This window comes from Phasianus colchicus, chromosome 4 (genome assembly GCF_987193195.1).
Source record: "Phasianus colchicus chromosome 4, bPhaCol1.hap1.1, whole genome shotgun sequence".
Lineage (NCBI taxonomy): Eukaryota > Metazoa > Chordata > Aves > Galliformes > Phasianidae > Phasianus > Phasianus colchicus.
Genome location: NC_143439.1, coordinates 69,542,152 through 69,564,056, shown reverse-complemented (window position 1 = coordinate 69,564,056; position 21,905 = coordinate 69,542,152). Strand labels below are relative to the sequence as shown.

The 21,905-nt window shown below is 43.8% G+C and overlaps 1 protein-coding gene across 1 annotated transcript in view; it reads right to left on the bottom strand.

Annotated features, from left to right (window-relative positions):
* Positions 1-8,065, bottom strand: part of ADRA1D (adrenoceptor alpha 1D) — a 38,525-nt gene extending 30,460 nt beyond the window's left edge. The window contains exon 1 of the mRNA XM_031588716.2: positions 6,557-8,065. Within this exon, the coding sequence (XP_031444576.1) occupies positions 6,557-7,523 (967 nt within the window). The 5' untranslated portion in view covers positions 7,524-8,065. The remainder of the gene's footprint in view (positions 1-6,556) is intronic.
* Between the last annotated feature and the right edge of the window lie 13,840 nt (positions 8,066-21,905).

Genomic DNA, 21,905 nt, shown 5'->3' with positions numbered 1-21,905 from the left:
ATCTATCTTTGAGGAGACAAAGCTGCCATAGACCCGTTTTACCATCCTACCTACCGTGCAATTCCAAAATATGTCTTTATTTAGGATGTGGAGTCCTGAGCCCTTGGTGTTACAGCCCTTGGTGCTTTTGGGGTCAAAATATTCATGTTTCTGGTTTAGTTAGGAACATTAGGATGAGATGAACTGCAGAGTAAAAATACATCATCTTCATTATTGCCTACGTAGAAAATTGAAGAGGAATGGGCTGAAGACAGCACTGCTGACATCCAAAGCCAGGGACTGTCTTTACAGTAGGAATGGAAAACTTTCCCTGAGATTATTTGACACTAGAAAGTGGGACTTTACTTGAGAGGGGTCCAATAATCTTAGTAGGTACTATCAACCCTACCTATCCTACCTGGGATAAAGCACAGGAATCCTATCAGGTAAAAATCCTGAACAATTGATTTGCAAATCAATTCAAATGAATGCATTCAGTTTCTGAAAAAACCTCGAGCAAAACTGATGTATATATTCATTAAAGTGAATGCACCTCTAATTAAAGCCTGCAGGTAGTAAGAACATTTTACAACACAACTTTGCTAAGACCTAGTCAATGCTGTTTGTTGAGACAAAACCAATTAAAAACAAGCTGGTTCAGGAAGATTAATCAGCTGCCTTGCATCACGACAAAGAACAATTTTTGCTACATCCATTAACCAGTTCATGAGAATTAGTGAGTAAATATTTATCCAGATATGAATTAATGCAGATAGGGGAATTAAAAGTAAATAATATCTTGGACAAGGTTTTTTGTGTGTAAGTATAACAAACCTTTCAAACTCAGCTTAATATAAATGCATTTAATGTTACATTGCATATTTTCCTATTGGTTTGAAAATTCCTGTTGAGAGAATTTATAACATTCTGCCCACTGAACCACAGTAGCTTCACATTCTTCAATGTTTTCAATGTTTGGGGTACATCCATTATAGCAACTGCCTCCAGATGCGTCAAGGCACAGAGATATAAAAACAGACATTTGGCTTTAAATAGTTTTATTTGGTGGAGCAGTGGGTGGGATGGAAGCACAGTAATCCCATATATAGACCATGGGAGATCTGGGTCCTATTCTCAGTCACTTCATTGAGTCACTACTCTACTTTGGCCAAGTGGGAAAGAGCACATGTTGAAAGTTGGGTGCCTAGGTTGTGGTTTGAGGTCCAGATTGCTGCAGCTCTTGTAACAAGGCAGAAAAACTGTATTACAAGCATCCATCTGTTGCCTTCTACATAGGGTGGTGGGTAGAAAGAGAGCCGTGCACTCACTTGGGCTCTAAACAGTCTTTTTTGCTAGCTATTTCATAGTCATAGAATCATTAAGCCTGGAAAAGACTTCTAAAATCAAGTCCAGTCATCACTCCATCCCCACCACAACACTAAACCATGTCATTCAGTGCAACAGACATAGACAGTTTGCCTGTTATAGATTATCTTCAGGTAGATGCAATCAGTGTGGACCACTCATAGCCAGGGGCTGTACACACCCAGACTCTCCTATGTGTCCCCCTGCCTTGCCTTCCATGCACATCCTAGACATCATGCCATACAACAAAGCTCTGAAGTTATTGTAGATACCCTGAACCAGGAAAGAAAAGTTGCAGAAAGTACATTTGAAAACTGATTAAGCAGCAGTTTAATATTCCTGGGAAATTAATGGATTTGCCTATACTGCAGTGCTTTAAAAATAGATTTGAAGAAAAAGGTCAGGAATGGTTGAGGGCCAAGTAATTTTTCCCTGAGACATGTAGATGGGCTGGAAGGTCCATCCATCCCCCATGATTTAGCTAATTTATTCTAATGTGGTACAAATCCATTTGATGGAAAAAACCTATGGTGGAAAGCAGACGAGAAGAATTTTCTCTTTTGCCTGGGTGGTGTCCAATAAATCAAATTGGAGCCTGGCACTGAACAGATTTTGAGCCTCTGGGTCTATATCTTTGCTGGCATTTTTAAGGAATGTATGGTTCCTGTGGCTCAGGATCAGTGGGGAACATTTGGCAGACGGAATAGTCCCTTGCTATTGATCTGCTTTCTGTTTTACTTGATGCTTTGATTCCAGTTCATCCCAATATCCAGTCAAAAAGACTTCTTCAGGTCAAAGCAGCTGCCCACTTCTTTTTTCAGGCCAATTCTGCCACTTCCACCATGACTCAGAACATTCCAGGAGATATAAGACATTGTCCTTACAATCAAAGTTTCTGAATGGTTTATCTTTTATCCTCCTCCTCTCAAATTCCACTTTAGATCAGGTCCTCCTGAGCACAACAAAATTAAAGAAGTCTGATTTTATGTCTAAAAAGGAGCAGAAATCACAGAATCAAATCAAAGAATCAATAAGGTTGGAAAAGACCTCTGTGGTCATCAAATCCAACCACCCACCCATCAATCTTCCCTCTATGGGGAAGGGTATCTCAGTTTCCACTCATTTGCCTATCTGCCCATTTTAATGAAACTTGTGGGAATTTAATAGATTGGAGACATTCAGCACTTTCTTAAATGCAACTGAGATTGATGAAAGGGTTCAGCAGAGGGTGGGAAAAGATTGACATGCACATAGGCATAGAGTGATGATATAAGCCCCGCTTTTCCTTAGGAAAATGTGCTAAATGCTCTTCTACTAGAATAGAATTAGATTCTCCTACCAGAACAGACCCAGTCTCATCTGAAATGTGCTTCTACCCACACTGTCCTCCCCATCATTTATTTTACAAAATATGAGCAATGCTATGCCTCTGTGAGCCCATCTTGTGCAAAGTATTTTGTGAAAGGACGTCCTCTGCCCTCTGCAAAATAGTACCTACAAAAGTAATTTTGTTTTGGCTTGAAGAAAACCTTTCTTAACCCAGTTTATGGTGCTGCCTTTCCTTCAAGATGAAGAGAAAAAAAAAGCCAGGATACTGTTTCTCTAGGCAAGTGTAAGACAAGGGTTCTTCTTGTACTGAGGGATTTCTTGTCTGAGCAAGATGCTGCTTGTGGGGAGACAGGGTGAAGGGATCCTTAGGTTGTTGACTTTGGTCTTAATGGCACTAGCCATGTGTGCTGTGCCATTCTCACATGGGCAATGATTTTATGCAATCATTAAGGTTCGAAAAGACCTCTGGCATCATGAAGTCCAAACATCAACTCATCACAGCCATGCCCACTAACCATGTCCCTCAAAATCTAATCCAAAGAATAACAAACATAGGAGCCCACCACCCAGACTGGACTACCTTTGTTAAAAACCAAGAGTCTTGGAGGTACCATCCCAGCTACATCCTTGACCCCAAGGCATGGTTATTCCTCTTGCATGCTCCTGGGGTGGTGATGAAGAAAGGCTTTGCCTTCACTCCTCCTATGGTCCCAAATGGGGTCCCAGCTGGGGTCTTTTCATGCTCCCTAGACACTGAAGAGTGGATGGGAAGCAGAGCTGTATTATCCTTTTCTTATTTATTTCCTCTTGCATCACACTGGAGACAGGAGCTAACTATCTACAGGTGTTGTATGGAGGAGGATTCTGGTTCCTTCAACTACTGCATAAATGTCTACTGAAAGGACTAATTCAGCACCTAAATTTGTTAATGGTTTTCCATTAGCAGAAGAGCCGATGAGTTCTCTATGGTTGTGTTTTTAAAGAGACAGCTCACGTGTAGATTCTTCCATGTCTAATAAAAGGTTGAGCTGATACAGCATTGAGCTTTGCATTGAGCATTGAGCATTCTGCTTCCATTAAACTTCAAAATATCTAGACTAAGTTATATCTCAAGTCTCTACAGCTGAGATGGAGGAGGTACTGATGAGACAACCAAAGGAACATCAACTGTATCATACAAAATACCCTTTAATACCTGCCCAGCACCTCTGAGAAGCCTCCAGTTATGTTCCCTTGCCAGGTCTTCGGAAAGCAAAGAGGCATCCTGACATAAATCACAACCATTACATGGGATAACCAGATAAGGCAACTTGGTTGAGGTCTACTATACACCCAGCAAAAGACAGGCTATCTTGTAATTAGGATTTCTTCTCTTGTTGAACAGCCTGCAGCTTAAAAAGTCTCATTAGCCATGCAAACCAGTAATTGTGTTAAAACTCCTGGAGATGGCATTTTATGCTTGGGGACATGTATCACAAGCCCAAGAGCTAAATTACTCAGCTGATAAATAGTCTGTGGGGGTATTTAGAAATGAGAACTGATTTAAAGAAGCACGTTTGCAGATTACTCAAGCACAGAGAAACAACTGAGAGCACTCAGTGCATACATAGGTCCCGTTACTTAAAATCTGTAGTAGCTTCTCAGTGCTGATGTGATAAATATTCATTTTGTTTAATTAAAGTGGAAGCTGTGCTGCAGAAAGATGCAAAGCCGTGCACAGCCTAACACAGACTCTGCTGGCAGAGCCAGTTGCAGATGTTCTGATTACTCAGCCCATGCTATGCAGAGCTGGGAGGCTTTTCTCATCACTTATTCCCATTCAGGCAACAGTTGGTCAACAGTCAATGATTACTTCTTGCAAACTCATGACAGATAGAATAAGAAAGTCAAAATGTTTTGATATTTTCAGAAGAAAACGGAGCACATTCATTGCATTTTAATGTGACACCTCATGCTGAAATGCACCTGAGTGCTCATTTTTTAATAAAATTCTTTTCATCCTTTCCTTAAATTGGAACAATATGCTTAACTTCAAATGAAACTGTTACTCGTTTCCAATCAGTGTTTCACTTTCATTAAAAAAATATATATTTATAGCATTTCCAATTGGCTCCAAACACGTTCTCATGTTTGTCCAGCAAGCAAATACAAAGGCCATTCAACTTAACCATTTACAATCTTTCCAAAAAGAACTTCTCAATTCATGGATTTGCAGTGAACTTCACTGATTTCTCTGAATATCAGACCCACCTCCTGAGCTGTAAAATCACAGATTGGACTTTGCAGAAGTTTCTGTCCTCCTCCAAATCATTAAATGATTAGCTGACTTGAATCGGAAAACACAATTAATAAAAGGGAGGTGAAATCAAAGGCAGCATACTTTGTAGTCACAAAATAAATGAACTTTTGCTGTGTTTATATTATGCATATAATACGGCAGGAAGTGGAGATCAAAACTGTGTTTATAAAGAACTTGCAAGCTTGGAGGAAGAAAATGGGTTCAGAGGAGGAACTTAAGGAATAAAGCCTGGATTTTTAGCTGGCATAAATCAGCATTTTCTTTTTACTTCAGTGCAACAGTTGTGACTTACATCACTGCAGGAGCTGCTTCAAGGGTTTCAAAGCAGGACAGATAAGATTTAAAAAATATATTTTTGTCAGTGGAAAACACTACAGAAATCTCCCAATATTGAAAGGGGAACTGAGGTATCCTCAGATTTTGGGTTTCATAGCTGGAGAAGCTTAGCACAGCCGGAGCCAAACCACCAACATCCCTGCTCACACTGGGTGATCACTTAGCAGAGCTGAGAGTGTTTCCCTGCTCTGACACGAGAAGTGTGATGGATTGTGGACACAAAGATCCCACAGTGGGTGACAGACCTCCCTGCTTTGCTGAGCTCTGTGCAAAGCCCATTGTATACATTTGGAAGCTATTTTAACACTTTTGCTTTCTCCCCTGATTTAGCTACATCACTCCAGATGATTAATCTGATCCCTTGAGCTGATGATTGCTGTTCTATGAGATGATGCTGAAAAGCTCTGGGTTCCCTGCACTTTGTGGGCCACGTGTTGTGTTTGTGCTGGAAGGGGACTCGTCAAAACTTTACAGCACAACCTGACAGACAACCCCAAACCAGGAGCAACCCAACCCCAATCCCTGAGCATCCAAAGCCAGGAACTGAGAGCATGACTCTCGTGGGAGGAGGACCACCCAAGGCCATCACCATTCAAGGTAAGACCTGTTCCTGCACCAGCTCCCAACACAGCTTCAGCTTCCTCAGAAGTCATCAGGACTCACGTTTCAGCCTCTGACAGAGATTCATAGAATCCTTTAGGTTGGAGAAGACCTCTGAGATCAGCAACCATCCACTCATCCCCACCATGCCCACTAAACACGTCCCGTGCAGGGTTAAACTTCCCTCATCTCCAGCATCACCACCAGTTCCCAGCTGGGGTGGAAGCCCTGAGCACATGCAGGCAGTTAAGGTGCCCTCCCCAAAACTGGAGTGAAGGGAAAATGGGGACAGAACTGTAAAGCTATTGGGAACTATTATGCCGTAATTACAGACTGTTCGAAACAGAGCTGTGTCCTGCCTCCCCAGCCTGAACTTCATTAATTAAAGTGCTGAATGCAGAATAAATTAACTAAACCAATTTTTTGTTGTTGTTGCTATTTTATCCAGTTGCTGTATATTTTGATGGATTATGTGCCTCCGATTAATAAATATTGAACAAGTGTTAATTAATTGGATTAATTCACGGCTGATTTCTTGATCTATCTGTTACCTTTCCCTCATCTCCACACACGAGTTGTGTCCTGAAAGTTTATTCCAAGGAGTAAGGCCACAGGGCTCTGGCTGGGACAGGGGACAGGGTCACTTACCAAAAGGCAGGACGAAGAAGAAGGGGAACCAACAGAGGATGAAAACACCCACAACGATGGCAAGAGTCTTGGCTGCTTTTTTCTCCCGGGAGAACTTGAGGAGCCGCACAGAGAGGGAGCTCCTGAAGTTGTGCCCCTTGCTTCGGGTGCTGGAGAGAGGTTCCTCCAGCACGCTGCGGCAGTGGATGCGCAGCACCACCTCCATGGATTTATTCCTTTCCTTCTTGACCCCCGCCTCCAAGCTCCGGGTTGTCCTCCTGGCCACCACGTAGATCCTGAAGTACATCACCAGGATGACCATGAGGGGCAGGTAGAAGGAGAAAAGGGAAGAGAACAGGGCATAGCCTGGCTCCTCGGTGATGCTACAGATGCTCTCATCTGGTGGCGGCGGCTCCTTCCACCCCAGCAGCGGCCCAATGGAGATGACCATGGAGGAGAGCCAGACCACCACCAGGATGACCCCAGCCTTCCTCTCTGTCATGATGGTGGGATACTTGAGGGAATACTTGACACCGATATACCTGTCCACGGAGATGATGCACAAGCTCATGATGGAGGCGGAGCAGCACAGCACGTCCACCGCTGCCCAGATGTTGCAGAAGATACGGCCAAACACCCAAAAACCCAACACCTCCAAGGTGGCTGAGAAGGGCAGCACGGTGGTGCTGAGCAGCAGGTCGGCGATGGCCAGGTTGACAATGAAGTAGTTGGTGACCGTCTGCAGGTGCCGGTTGCAAGCCACAGACAGGATGACGAGGATGTTGCCCACAATGGCCGAGAGGATGAAGATAGCCAAGAAAACCCCGACGCCCACCGCCTGCACGTCCAAGGCGAATGTCAGCGTGGTGCCGTTGCCTTCGGGGGACTCCTCACCTTGCAGCCCCCAGGATCGGTTGGCACCGCTCTGGCTGCCCTGTCCCGTCCTGTTCCCACTCAAGCTGCCATTGCTCAGCTCAGGGAAAGTCATCGTAAAAAAAGTCCAGGCTCCATGGAGGGCGAGGAGAAAGCGATGCCGAGGCGCAGCCCCCCCGGCATGATCCTCGCAGCCCCCTCCACCACTCGCTCAGCACCTCACCCCCAAAAACTGGGGCAAGGTCTGCCTCCCCCGAGTCGGGATGGAGGGACGGAGTAAGGATGGAGGGATTTCCCAGCCCTCTTCACGCCGGATTGCGGTGCCCCCCTCCCCGCGACGGCCCCGCCGCCGTTCCACCGGGGGGGGCAGCGAGGACGGGGCCCCCCCGCTGCCCTCGCATACTCCGGGGCTGCGCTGGGGCAGCGGCTGAGCAGCGTTCGGTGGCTCCGTTCGCTTTCCCCGCTCGATCGAGAGAGCTCCGGGAGGGGCGAAGGGAGGGAAGGAGGGGTGGGCCGGTCCGGGGGGTGTCAGGTGGAGGAGGAGGAGGAGGAGAAGGAGGAGGCGGTGCGGCTCTACGGGGCGAGGCGAGCCCCGGGGCAGGGCAAAGCCGATAGCACAGCCCGCAGGGAGGCGAAAGGATGGGGGGAACGGGCACCCACTCGTGGAGACAGGATCTACTCAGGCGGAGGCACACACTCGGGGCGATAGGACTCACCCGGGGGAGAAAGGAACCCCCAGGAAAGGACACGCGTGGGAGAGTGGGGAAGCATCATAGCGGGGGAGGGCAGAGGCGAGGGGAGCTGGCGCGCATTCGTGGGCATCATCAGGCACAGTTCGGGGATTCAGGCAGCGCTGGGATGCAGACACTCCGGAACGGGGCAGCACCCGGGGATCGCCGTCCCGCCGTCCGCAACCACCAGGGAGCAGCAGAGCGCAGGGATTGCCCGGCGGCACGGTCGGACATCACCCCCTCCCCCCCATCCGCCCCCTCCGGGGGTCGTTGCAGTGGTGTGGGGCTGAGGAAAGGATGTGGTACGCACTGTGCCACAGATCCGGCCTCTGCACCGCACAGAGAGGCTGTTTGGAAGGGATGGTGGGTCACCCACATCTTCAGTGTCCCATTGGGAATGTGTCCTGCAGGGTTGGCAGCAACCCCCCAGCCTTAGCATCTCAGTAGAATGATGCTATGCAAGGCAAGAAACCCTCACCCCTCACTCCTCATCTTCAGCATCCCACTACAATCATAGAATCATAGAATCATAGAATGGTCTGGGTTGAAAAGGGCCACAATGATCACCTAGTTTCAACCCCCTGCTATGTGCAGGGTCACCAACCAGCAGACCAGGCTGCCCAGAGCCACATCCAGCCTGGCCTTGAATGCCTGCAGGGATGGGGCATCCACAGCCTCCTTGGGCAACCTGTTCCAGTGCCTCACCACCCAGAACAGGGTGTGATGCCCTACAATGTTGATTGTTACCCTCCTGCTCTAGCATCACAACAGAATGGTGCCCTAAAAGCTGGAAATCCCCTTCCCTCACTCCCCATCTTCAACATCCCACCATAATGATGCCCTACAGGACTAGTAGGTCTTTCATGCCCAACACACAGGACTTCCAGCAAGCATCCTTGCCAATACTGGTCCTCCCCCCCCCAGCTGCTCCAGCCCAGGCATCCTGCCTGCTTTGTGAGCATGGTGCCCTTTGTCCATCCCTTGTCCCAACAGCAGAAGGGACGATTGATGTCTTGCATTCAGCAACAGCAACTCTATGTGGTTGGCAGCTCTGTGTGTGCAGCTTAACCCTGCTGCAGGACTTTGAAACAGCAATGTATGATTAAAACATATATAGGCACGTATTTCTGGATAATTTATCAGTGTTGTGTTTTGCTGTTTTTTTTTTTTTTTTTTCCCACTGATAAAACCAAATCCTGTTTATGCTGGTTTTCTCCCAGTGACCCTACTCTTCTGTCTCCATACATTGTGATGGGGGTTGACTCCAGAGTTGGACAGGGGTTCTCTCTCAGCTGCTTTTGACTGTACACAGGAAATATTTCCTTGCAGTGTGTTTATCCATGAGTTTTCAACTTTTCTTTCTTAACAAAAATAAAATTGCATTAAAAAAAGGCTTTCAAGGGCAGTTCAAGTAGATAGTGAGGTGATTTAACTAACAGAGCAGGGCACGTCTGTTGATTCAGTGGATATGAGAGTGAACAAAAAATAATAGTACATAAATTCCCATATATTTTCCTTGACATTCACAGCAGGAAATGACACATTATTGATCTTCCTCATTTCTTTTGTGCACTTTTCTGACCCTTAAGACTTAACCCATCTTCCTAGAGCTGGGTTTTTGACCCTGCTGGGAATGAGTGCAGTAGAGCAACTGGAACACACAAGTAATCAAGAGCAAATACTGTACAAGGAAAATATTCAGTGGGATGGTTTTACTCTGCTTAAAAATAAAAATAAAAAAGAAAAAGAGAGAATTTTAAAATGTGAATTAAAAAGAGAAGCCCAAACACTCAACACTTGAGGTCAAATTATTCGTTTTCCTTATGTTTTGATGAAAACATGTCAACCAGCAAAATGAATTACTGTTTCTTATTAGGATGCTCAACTCAGCATGGGATGATTGCAACGCATGGAATTTTGTAGCTGTATCTCTGTAGCTACAAAGATTGCTGTCTGCACAAACATATCTCAACTATTCTATGTGACACAGAGAGAAAAAGAGAATGTGCTTTTCTCCAAAGTTAAGTCTGGCCTGAGCTTCTCGTGTAAAGCATGAGGAGCTTGGTTGGAAAAGAAAGGTTCCTCCCAAAAGACATGCTAACAAATGCCAGTAGGGTGTAGATTGCATTTACCCTGAGCCTTGTCCTTCTTGGGTGAGCTTTGCTCCTCTTCTTGACCCACTGCTCTTGCCCATGTTGCTGGGACATGACCCATGAATCCTTTTGGGTTGTACTGGTGCCTTTCTTCTCCAAACAAGGGAGAGCACATCCTACACCATCACTGAAGCTCAGCAAGCGAGCATCAACTCACTGAAATCCAGCTACCTCATGGCTTTCCATCTGTCTTTTTGTTTCAGTCTAAACTGGTGCTATCACAGTTAATTTAAGCTGAGTAGGGATCCAAATCCAAGTGCTCCTGTAGGTCTACATGGAGGAACAGAAGTGCCTGAAAGGAACGCAGCTCTGTGAGACCTTGGGACGAGGCCAATCTTTTGGGTTGGAGCTGGAAGGAGGTGCAGCTTTTTTCTCCCCTTTTCATAGACTCATGGAATCATTAAGGTTGGAAAAGACCTCTAAGATCATCAGGTCCAACCGTGAACCCATCACAACCATGCCCACTTTGACATGCTGTAGTCCAACCATCAATCCATCATCCGCATGAGGACTTTGGCAGCTCTTTCCTTGCTGTATTTTGCCTTCTGTCTGGGGCTGAGTTTACCCTTGGACTTGAATTTCAGGCACAAGTAGCTCTGTGTGGCACTGTGCACGGGGCTATTTAAATAAAAGTCACATGAATCCCATGAACATGTTACGTAGTACACCATGGTAATAACATCTTGTGCCTTTGCCTTGTAAAGGGAAGGCAGTTTTTCAGTGCAGAAGACCACAGCTTAAAGCACTTTGATCCACATTTGCATGTATTCCAGATTTGCACTTGCAGTGCTGTGCCCTCAGTGCACCTTTCCTCTGCAAAGGAGAATGAGCTGCGGTGCAGCTGCCTGCAGCATCCCCTGGGTCCAGCGACTGGAGAGATGGATTCTGTTCTCATCATGCTGGAATTATAGTATTTAAGTGATTGTGGAGATGTGCATGACTTGCCATTGGCCAGCAATTCAATGATCCCCTGGGAAATGGGTCTGATCTTCATTGCCATGTCCAGCTGGAGGCTGGTGAGCTCTGCTGGCTTCTCTGATCCTCTGACCCCAGGGCTTCAAACATAATAAAAAATGGGATAGAAGTGATTGTGAGGGATGATTCAAACCTGTGCTGCTGTTTTGTTTGAAAGAAAAAAAAAAATAAAGCACTAAAATTCTCAGCTCATCTTTCACAGTATCGCTCCCTGAACTATGCTGGCCAGTGTCAGATCAACACCATTAATATCTTTTAGTGCATTTGTTAGTTTTCTGCTGTATCTGTGAATGCATCTTATTGTTTGTTTCTTTGCCTGTTTTGTTTTGTTTATTTATTTTTAATTTAATTTAATTTATTTTTTCCTTTTTGCTGTATTTCTGCAGTCCTGGTTGCCACCAATGGTCTCCAGACCACACATGGGAAGGCAATGGTGGCCCAAGCCCACTTAATAAGGACAGATTTACTTCTTCCAAACCCATCTCTTGCTCTGGGATTTTCCTCCTGCAGCAGACCCCAATGCCTCTCTATCCTCTCCAATAGAATGTCTCCCCTGATACAGCATACACTTTCTTTTTGCTGCTATTTCATGCCTTGTTGCCAGCTGATGTGAAGACTAATTTATGAACTTCTTATGAGTTTTAGTTTAATTTTTGGATGCCTGTATAGAAAAAGACAAAGGGAAAAAGAGAAAAAAATAAAAGGAAAGGAGAAGGGTAACGAAGCACATTAACTTTTCTCTGATCATTCTCATAGTACAATGAAGGCTCGTGTTCTGAACTTGGCTGTGGTCAAGAGGAAAAGCTCTCAGGAGCAGAAATTCCTTTGGATTCCTGAATGCAAGAACAATCTTCCACCTAAAATCTTAGACATAGACTAATACAGTGAGTGGGAGCCAAGGAAAAAGACTGGGCTGTTTAGTGTAAAGAGAAAGACTCTGAACACCCTGCTAAAGCAGGTAGGATGGGCAGATAAAACAAGGAGGTAAGCCTGGTTTGCAGAGCTGATTGGAAGCGTTTGTTTTTTCAGTGGCAATGTTGATGTGTTCAAAATGAAGCATTCCATGGGGATGTTCTGCTTTGTCTTTTGGTCTTTGAAGAGCCATAGAATAAAGCTCTTTAATACCAAGAAGGACATTTTCAGATTTGTATTTCAAAATGGTTTTGGGGTGTGTGGGGGGGGGAGAAGGGGAGGGAGAAATGAGCAAAATGTAAAACCAATTACTTCAGAAATGGCAGGCAGAATTAACAATTAGCAGAACACTTGCTAATGATCAGTTTAAAAAGAACAGTCACTGATGTACAGAGTAAAAATAAATAGTAGCACAAAAGATACATCAAAGCAGAACTAAATATATAAATCAAAATGCTACAGAAGGTCAAAATTGCAATGAAAGTGTTCTCTGCTACCACAGAAGAATATTTGTGCTGACAGTTTGTTTCTCTTCGAGAAATTTCCCGTTCTCCAAATGTTGGTATTTATTTGCCATTAGTATTTTTCCAACCAAAGAGGAACTCAGACCATCAGCTGCCCCAAATGGCACGTATGGTAACAGCACTGAACACAATCCCCTCTGATGTTTTAAAGTTTGCCTCCCATGGATGAATTTTTTGATTACAAAGAAGAATCCCGAGAAAGCTTTGTAATAACTTTCATAAGTTTTCATGATGTTGTCCCATTCCAGCAACCATTAGGCAACAACAAGGCTTGAGAAAGACCTTTCCCCAAATGACAAATAAAGGAGATGTCTGGAGAAATGGTTTTCAGGAGCACCAGGAGGAGAGGAGGGGAGGGTTAGCAAAGAGTCCCAGGTGTTTGGCTTGAGGACTTCAAGGTTAGGTTGGATGAGGCCCTGGGAAACCCATCTGATGCCAGATCTAGTGGTTGGCAACACTGCCTGCAACCAGGGATTGGATCATTGATGTCCCTTCCAATCTAAGTCATTCTGTCATTCTACAGTTCTATCATCCTATGAGTTCTTCGTGGCCATCAGGAGCAGGGAATATGTGTGGTGTCAAATCTCTCTGGATGTGGCGACCACATGTGAAGGCACCTCTGAGCTTTGAGACATCCTGGGCATGAAGATGCAGAAAGGATACGGACAAAGCAAGAAGAGGGAAGCACCTAGGGCTTGGATGCTCATGGGGTTGCTCTGCTAGCAGGGCTTGGGCAGAAGGCTGAGCTGACCTATGGTGTTCATCCAGGCCAGGAAAATGTTGTGCATGGAAGATAGTGATCACAGAATCACCGAGTCACTAATTATTAAGGTTGGAAAAGACCACTAAAGTCATCAAGTCCAATCATCCAGATCTTGGTTCCCTTTAAGCCCAATACCCTATATCCTTCTGGCAATCTAATTTGCATGATGAATACATATAAATATAAATAAATATATATATTCATATAAATACAATATCTATAAATTCAACTTACACTGTGCTTTCTTGCAGTAGCTAGTGTGCTTTCTTAAGTGAACACAGAGATCTCCCAGCCTTCTACCCTTTAATTTAGCACAAATAAACACAAACAAATATAAACCCATGGCATGGATGTCTGGCAGAGGCTCAGGCTAAAATTAAACGCCACAAACTGGGTTCTGTTTCTCAGCTTTGCCTTCAGGAAGGAACAATCAGAGTTACTTTGGCAGCTACTTTGCAAGAGGGAAAAAAAATTGGGGTCAGTAAGCGTGCATTTATTATTCTTTTTGAATGTCACCCAAAGTAGTAGAGAATAAGGAATAAATGCTGGGGTCATTTATTTGTGTGGCATTAATCAAGTTCACAGCCTGACAGGCCTTCTCTCCTCATGCCTTCTTTGAGGCAAGCATCACTAAAAGAGTGCTTGATTAAGGACATGACACAAGTTCCACCAAGAGGTTGGACCCAACCATCCACATGCATGCTGTGACCTTCCTTCTGATGGCAGTGACTCGGGGGTGGCTCACTGTACAACCTCTGCTGGAAAATAAACTCTCTTGCATTGCTTTTCAGCCACCAGTTCTGTTTGCCCCTTGCAAGTTAGTTCCCATTTGTGGTGTGCTGCTTTGTAATTTGGTTTTCTTTACAATTTAACCTCATAACTATCACAGAAGCCAAATTTTAAAGAGTGCAAATTGAGCTTGTACTTTGATAAAAGAACATGAATGTCTTATCTCCATGAAGTGATTGCAAAGCAAAGGGAGCGTGGGAAAAAAAATGCAATGTATCATTTCTTTTCCAATGCCAACAACGAGTGGCAATGAAGGCTTCCTCCTGTGGCCCCTTTCAACACAATTAAAGGTATTCACCTTCGCACTGGGAGTGAATTCCGACATTGTTTCTCCCACCAAAATAAAGGTACTATCCTGTCTTACATCTTCTGAGAGACTTGGCCCAACATATGAATGTGCTGTCCAGCTGGCTTGCTTTTTCATGCAGCACAAATACAGTCCCTCTCTGCAGAGGCTGGTCTTGCCAGTTCAGCTAATGTATAACGCCTGGGAGTGTGGATAGGCTAAAGTGAGCTCATCTAATTCTGTGCTTCACAATCTCAAAGACTTTTGGGGTCTGTAGCATGTGTAAATTAGGATCTCTCTCCTATGCTTCTATTTTTCATTCTGTTAAAATGTGGCCCATTGTGCAGTGGAAACTTCTGGCAACACCAAGAATGGGAGGAGGACTTCTGCTTAACCCCATGACCACATTTTGATGACCAACTCAATCTTCCCTGTCCACACTGTGGAAAGTATGACATGCATTTCTGGGTCTTTTTGCTCAAAAGCTTATGTGGATTAGCTTGGCTTTTGCCAATGCCCAAACTAAACCTATTAACAGTGTCCCCAAGAGTGATGACAACCCAATAGTTATCCAGCCTGGGAATACTACCATCAAAAAAGAGATTGCATTTGTACAAACACTCCAAGTTGTTACAAGAAGAGCAAAATAACATCTCCAACTGCTAGTCCAAAAATTGCAATGTGATGCAACCTACAGAGTTAAAAGTGATAATGAACTTAACAACAGGCACAGCAATGGGCATGTAGAATCATTAGCCAGATGTTTGCTTTTCACATAACACGTGTAGTAGAGGCTTGTTCTCTGCCCCCTGGCTCTAAAGTTGCTGCATGACTGCATCCTGATTTAGAGGCCAGAAGAGAACATTGCCTTTATCTTGGCTAGCGAAAGTGAGAAAACACTGCTGATCACCCTCTAGTTTGGAGGTGAATCAGGTCAGTGTAACCCCATTAAGATAAGTTTTGCTGAACCGGTGACTTCACTGAGCTGTTAAGGCTACGTGGATGGCAGCATCAATTTCTTATCAGTTGATCCCAAGTAGTTCTGTGATCCTCATCACTGCAGTCAGTGTACTTGGCTTCCCAGCACATGGCTTTCTGTTATCAGGCATAGCCAGGGAGGAGAATGGGTAGTGCTAAATATAAATGTGCCTTGCCTGAATCACAGAATGGGCAGGATTGGAAGGGACCTCAAGGATCATGAAGCTCCAATCCCCCTGCCACATGCAGGGCCACCAACCTCCACATTTCATAGCAGCCCAGGCTGCCCAGGGTATCATCCAACCTGGCCTTGAACACCTCCAGGGATGGACGGGGCATCCACAGCCTCTCTGGGCAGCTGTTCCAGCACCTCACCACTCTCTCTGTCAAGAATTTCCCCCTGATGTCCAACCTAAATCTTTCCTCCCTCAACTTCAAACCATTTCCCCTTGTCCTGCTGTTATCTACCCTTTAAAGAGTTGATTCCCCTCCTGTTTGTAGGCTCCCTTTAGATATTGAAAGGCTGCAATGAGATAACCCCACAGCCTTCTTTTCTCCAGGTACTCCAGAAAAATAGGTACTGCTTCTGGAGCCAGTGACTGTATTACAGAGAGAGTGGTGAGGTGCTGGAACAGGCTGCCCAGGGAGGTTGTGGATGCCCCATCCCTGGAGGTGTTCAAGGCCAGATTGGATGGGTCCCTGGGCAGTCTGGTCTAGCATTAGGTGGAATGGTTGGTGGCCCTGCGTGTGGCAGGGGGGTTGGAGATTCATGATCCTTGAGGTCCCTTCCAACCCTGGCAATTCTGTAATTCTGTGATTCTGTGATTCTGTATGCAGATGTATATAGTTGCTTTGCTATGGATATGAATTTTTCTTCAAATTTACATGGGGATTGGAAACCACGTGGTTATAGAATCATGGAATCATTAAAGTTGGAACAGACCTCTACAGTCATCAAATCCAACAGTCAACCCATCACTGCCGTACCCACTAAACCATGGCAGACCCACATAGTGCAACCTTACCCCTGTTTGTGACACCCGGTTGCTCTCCAGGACTTAAGGTGATCGCCTCCTCTTCCTTGTGCTGCAGCTCAGAAATTCAGCCACGCTGTTGGATGGACCTTCTACTCCAGTGTTTCTAATGTTGACACTTTCCAGGAAACTACTTGGTAATTGTAGCATATTCCTTTTTCTCTAACCTCCCAGAGTGCTGGGTGTCAAATCCAAATCCCAGGGATATGTTCAGTCTGGATCAGGCTCTGAGTAATCGAATTGAGCTGTAGATGTCCCTGTTCATTGCAGGGGAATTGGAGTAGATGACCTTTAAGGCCAACTCAATAGATTATATGATTCTGTGATCCTGTGATCAAATCTTTTTTTTTTTTTTCCCACTGGCAAATTATTATCTATCCTCGTTTACTGAGAATCTTCTTCAAATTATACCTCCCAGTTGTGAGGTAATTTCAAAAGCATTTTGCATATTATCCTCCCATTAAAGACAAAGAAACAAGGGTATTAATCAAGATCCTTCTGGGAAATTAGCCAAGTCTCCTGTCTCCACCATTAGATTTCCTGGATCACTTCAGTTCCACATGACCCGTGTTTGTCACCTGCCCTCACAAGGCTGCAGGGTACAAAGTGTGGGAGAGATGGGGGATATTTTGGTGTACCTTGGCATGTTTTCTAATTTTTTTCCTTTCTGAGCATTTCCTTGGAAATCAGATAGTCCTTGTTGTGATTATGATACTGGCAGGGCACTTGGTAGAGTCATGCTTTCTTCTGGTGATGATTCCATGAGGTCTGCTTGCGTTACTGCCTCTCAAGAGAAATCCAAGTTTTACATGCTAGTCAGGAACAATCTCCCCAAAGGCAATATCTGAATCAGTCTTTCTGATCCTGACTGTTAGGCTTGAAACCTAATGAGTCAATCAGACAGAAGACATGACTCCCAAAGACTCATGGAAATTACTGGACAGAAGACAATGAATAATCTTGCATCAGCTAAAGAGCTAAATCAGGCTGGGGGAGATCAGTCATTATTAAAATGATCATCATTATTTTTAGTAGGGACTGGAATATAAATATACAGGGAGGAAAAGTAGAGAAATACACTTCCAGAAAAGTGTGCATTAAAAGCAGCTTATAAAAATGGTAGGTACACAAAACAGATTTTTTTTCAGCTCTGTTCCAGGAAGGAAATGGGATTTACTATTTGCTCTTCAGTGTTTGGGTAAAGCTGTGTCCAGAAAATCAAAAAAAGAGTTCCTTGCTGTAAAAATTACATTGCAACACTGTTAGATGGGGGAAGCCTGGAATGATTTTGAAGGATGCAGCTGCTTCCAGCTTCTGGTTTGGAGCGGTGCTGATTGCATGCCATGATGCAGGAGCTAAAAGGAAAGTGCAGTAATCTAATACAGATGTTTCAGCAGTGAGTGAATCCTCAGTTTTGACAACAGTTCTCTGGTATTCAGGAAATGACTGTGGTTAAAGATTAGTGTTTTCTACTGCTTCTCTTTCTGCCAGGATGAGGAAAAATAAATCATGAAAAATGAATGCAAAATTTGAAAAGCTGAGAGGCGGTTTTGGAGTTTGTTTTTTTCTCCCACATTTAAAACCATATTTGCTGGAGAAAGTGTGAGAAGCAAATGTTTGCCTTGGGTTATATTTGTTTATTCAGAATATAACTGCCAATTGCTACAGGCGACAACGACCAGAAATCAGGTTCTCACTATCCAGGGTGCCTCCCAAATCTAAATAATTCCCTATAACAGGAGCACCTTAGCACAGCGGGGTCAGGGTGAATGTAAGCAAAATTAGCATGAATGCTTGCTGGATGCTAGGAAAATAATTTGTCTAGGAGAGCTCTCAACATCCACCCCTGTTGACTCCAGACTCCTTCAAGACAGAGAATCTTGCTGAAACAGAGATCAAGATGGTCACTGACAAATGAAAGTAAAATATTATTACTGAATATCACATTACAGGTCAGCTTTGATACAGGCTTGGCCCCGTGTCCACACAGCTAGTTTAAGGGACATTAACTACAACATTTAATGATGAGGATCACAGAATCATGGAATTGTAGGGGTTGGAAGGGACCTCAGGAGATCAGATTTGCTACGAAGTTTGACTGAGTAGATTAGGAGTCCCTAAGATGGGAAAGGGATGGTTAAAGGTGAGGATGAAAAATCAGCTGGAGTAGAGAAGGACAAACTGTTCTTTATCTCTTCCAGAGGAAGAACTGTTTGTTGAATGAAACTCACACGTCAGAGGTACATGGAGGATGTGGCCATTTGAGCAACAGGCTTTCTTGTCAGAGGATGTTGTGGCACAGAAAATGGCTCCAGGGAGATTCTACACAAGTATGCGAAGAAAGATCTCCTGGGACTTAATAAATGAGCAAAATTGCAATGAGATTCAGGAAATCCTCTGAGCTGAAAGTAATTATCAATAGTGGGAGCACTCAAGGGAAGCGTTCTGTTTTCGTGCCATATTCTGGCTTTCCCTCTAGAGCAACCGAGAAACACGCACTGCTTTGATGACTTTAAAGCCAGATCTGGGAACATTACCATCATAGGGTCCTTCTCAAGCAAAGGCACGCATCCAATTCCTCTCTGTCATCTTGAAGAACCATGTTGTCACCTTCTGCTGTGCCTTGTTAGCATTGATGTATCTTTTTAATCCCTGCCCCCCATCCATCCCATGACCTACCCTGAAATCTAGTGCTAGTGTTTGTCTCTGGGCTCCAAGGCTGAGAGTGTTGACACAGTTAGGAAGGGAGGTGGGTCCACCACTGTGCTAATGCCACTTGTTTCCCAACTGCTGATTCTGAGAATACTCAGGTCTGTGTTCATTCTGAAGGAACTGGGGAAGATTTGGGATGCTCTGCCTTCAGGATCTGGCACAAAACGTAGGGTCTACAGCTTTACTCTGAACTCTGCAATGGTAACCTTCCCTTTTCTGGCTGTGAGTATTGTATTTTCCCAGAAGAGCTGTTTCAGCATCAGCAGATTGGTTGATGAACTGAAACAATTTCATCAGAGATGAACCTCAGTTGGAATTCAGCCAAGAGACGTAAACGGTTCAAGTACCTGATTAAGATACTGAGCTTAAGCCAATTTGCAAGCAAAAACAAGGTCTACAGGATTTAAGTCAATTCTTATCTTGGTCATCATCTCAGGACATGAAATGTAAGAGAGATGAATCTCCATGTGGTTGGCAAAGATCAGAAAATGTGTTGTTTCCTTCTCATATGATATACTTAATTCCTAAGTATCTGCTGGACAGCTTGAGTGGATTCTTTTCAGTGCTGATTGTCCCAAAGCAACACTACATCCTTCAAAACAATGTACTCAAAGCAACGTGTTCCTATTTAAAAAAACTACACAGCTGAGAAATTTGCTTAATTGGATCTTCTCTAGAAATCAGGTCAGATCCACAATAGCAAATCACAGTGATGGTCGTTTAATTGGGATTCATAGCCAAAGGAGGGCATGCCAGGCAAGGCCTGAGCAGGGTGTGATACATATTCAGGTTTCTGGGACGTTTATCCAAATGATGTTGAACAATGTGAACAGCCCATTACTTGCTGATTTACTTTGTTCATTTGTATTGCATGCTTGCCACTAACTCTTGGCAATCAGACCCACAAGTCATCATAAGTGAGTCACTCAGATCTCAGATTTCAATTTTTAGCCAGGTGCTTTCAAATCAAAGGGAAGAGTCAACCACATGTTGATGACAATACGTTGTCACAGATGTTGCTCACCTGTAAATCCATTAACACTGCAAGATTTTGACAAAATTTCCAGGCAGCAAACCTTTCCCTGGTTTCAAAAAGAGATTTATATTTATAATTAATTGTATCGTGCAAGTGGGTAATTAATGATTGGATACTGAGGAAGTTAGGAGCAAGATATAGAAAAGATCTACCATAGCCTTCAAATAAAAATCCTGGTTAATGCTTTCAGTCTTCTGTTGCAATGGAATTCCCTTGAACTGAATAAAGCTAGTCTTGGTCATAGCAAGATGCTGTTGGTGAAGCTGTTGAGCGAAGTACTGCTGCTTTTCTTTTCCTTGGTCCTGACTTTTTAAACATCAGTGTATAATAATATGACAAATACAGTGTATTTATTAAATAAGCAAATAAACAACAAAAAGATCACACAAGGCTCCTTGCACAGTGTGGAGGGGTAAAGACAAGAATAGTAAATGATGTTTGCATGTCACATAGTTTACTGCATTACCAGGAGCTGCTCAGACACAATGGCTATAAGCACGATGTAGACAAACATACAGAACATAAAAAAAAAACAGAAGAGATAACCCATGAAATCAGTAATGTTCATCTTGTAAACCTATCCAAATAGCAGGATCCAACTAATTTTTCTTTTTATTGTGTCTCTGTCATCCAATCACGGAGACCTAAAAGAAAAGAAGACAAATGTGAGAAAATTTCTAATTGAAGCATTACAGGAAATTTCCTAGAGGATATTAAGATTCCCTAGAATCAGCTGCTGGAGGAAATAGAAGGCAAAGAGATTCAAACACCAATTAAGCAGACAGAAAAACTATAAGGAATATAAACAATCTGGCCACTAAACTGGGGGAAAGCTCTTCTCTGTGGAATTTGTCCATACTCTCTGTAAAACTGCATATCCAAGGGAGCTGGAAATGGTCTTTGGGTTTTCTACAAAGCTAGGATGAGAATCACCCCAACAAACACTCCAGCAATGTCCCGGAGCTGTGGAAAACAGCCTTTCCTGCTGTTTGGCTTTATTTGATGTTTGATTTGGTTTTAGTGTTTATGAGAGATGCCAGAACTGATACGCTTGGAGGAAGGTCCCTTGCGTAGCAACAATTCACTCCTTTGCTAAGCAGTGATTATGTTTTGATCATATGCCACAGTCGCCTTCCAGCTCTCAGTGTGAAAGATTCATGTTTCATTTCTGAATCAATTTCTGGGAAATTAACAGAATTAGTCGAAGTGATACATAATGGTGGCAACTACGGGATGGGAGTAAGGAATTCCTTGATCCAGATGTTTCTGGAAAGAAAAGAGAGCATGGGGTATATAAAGCAGCTAGAATGTTCTAGTCATCATTAAGTGTAATAATGCAGGAGGCAACTACATAGAACAATCAAATAGAAAAGGAAATGTCATGAGTATTCATTTAATCGGTAGTAACTCACTGAAAAAAAATAGAAGACTTTGGATAATTCTGAAATAAAGTTAAGGGATATTGGGAAAATAAGGATCAATATTGATTATAGTCTTTGGAAAATACATTTCATCAAATGGAAGTAGGTAGGATCCAGGAGAGAACTATTCTGGAGAACTGGCAAAGCCTTAAGAAAATCCTGTTACAGGGAGACAAACAGATT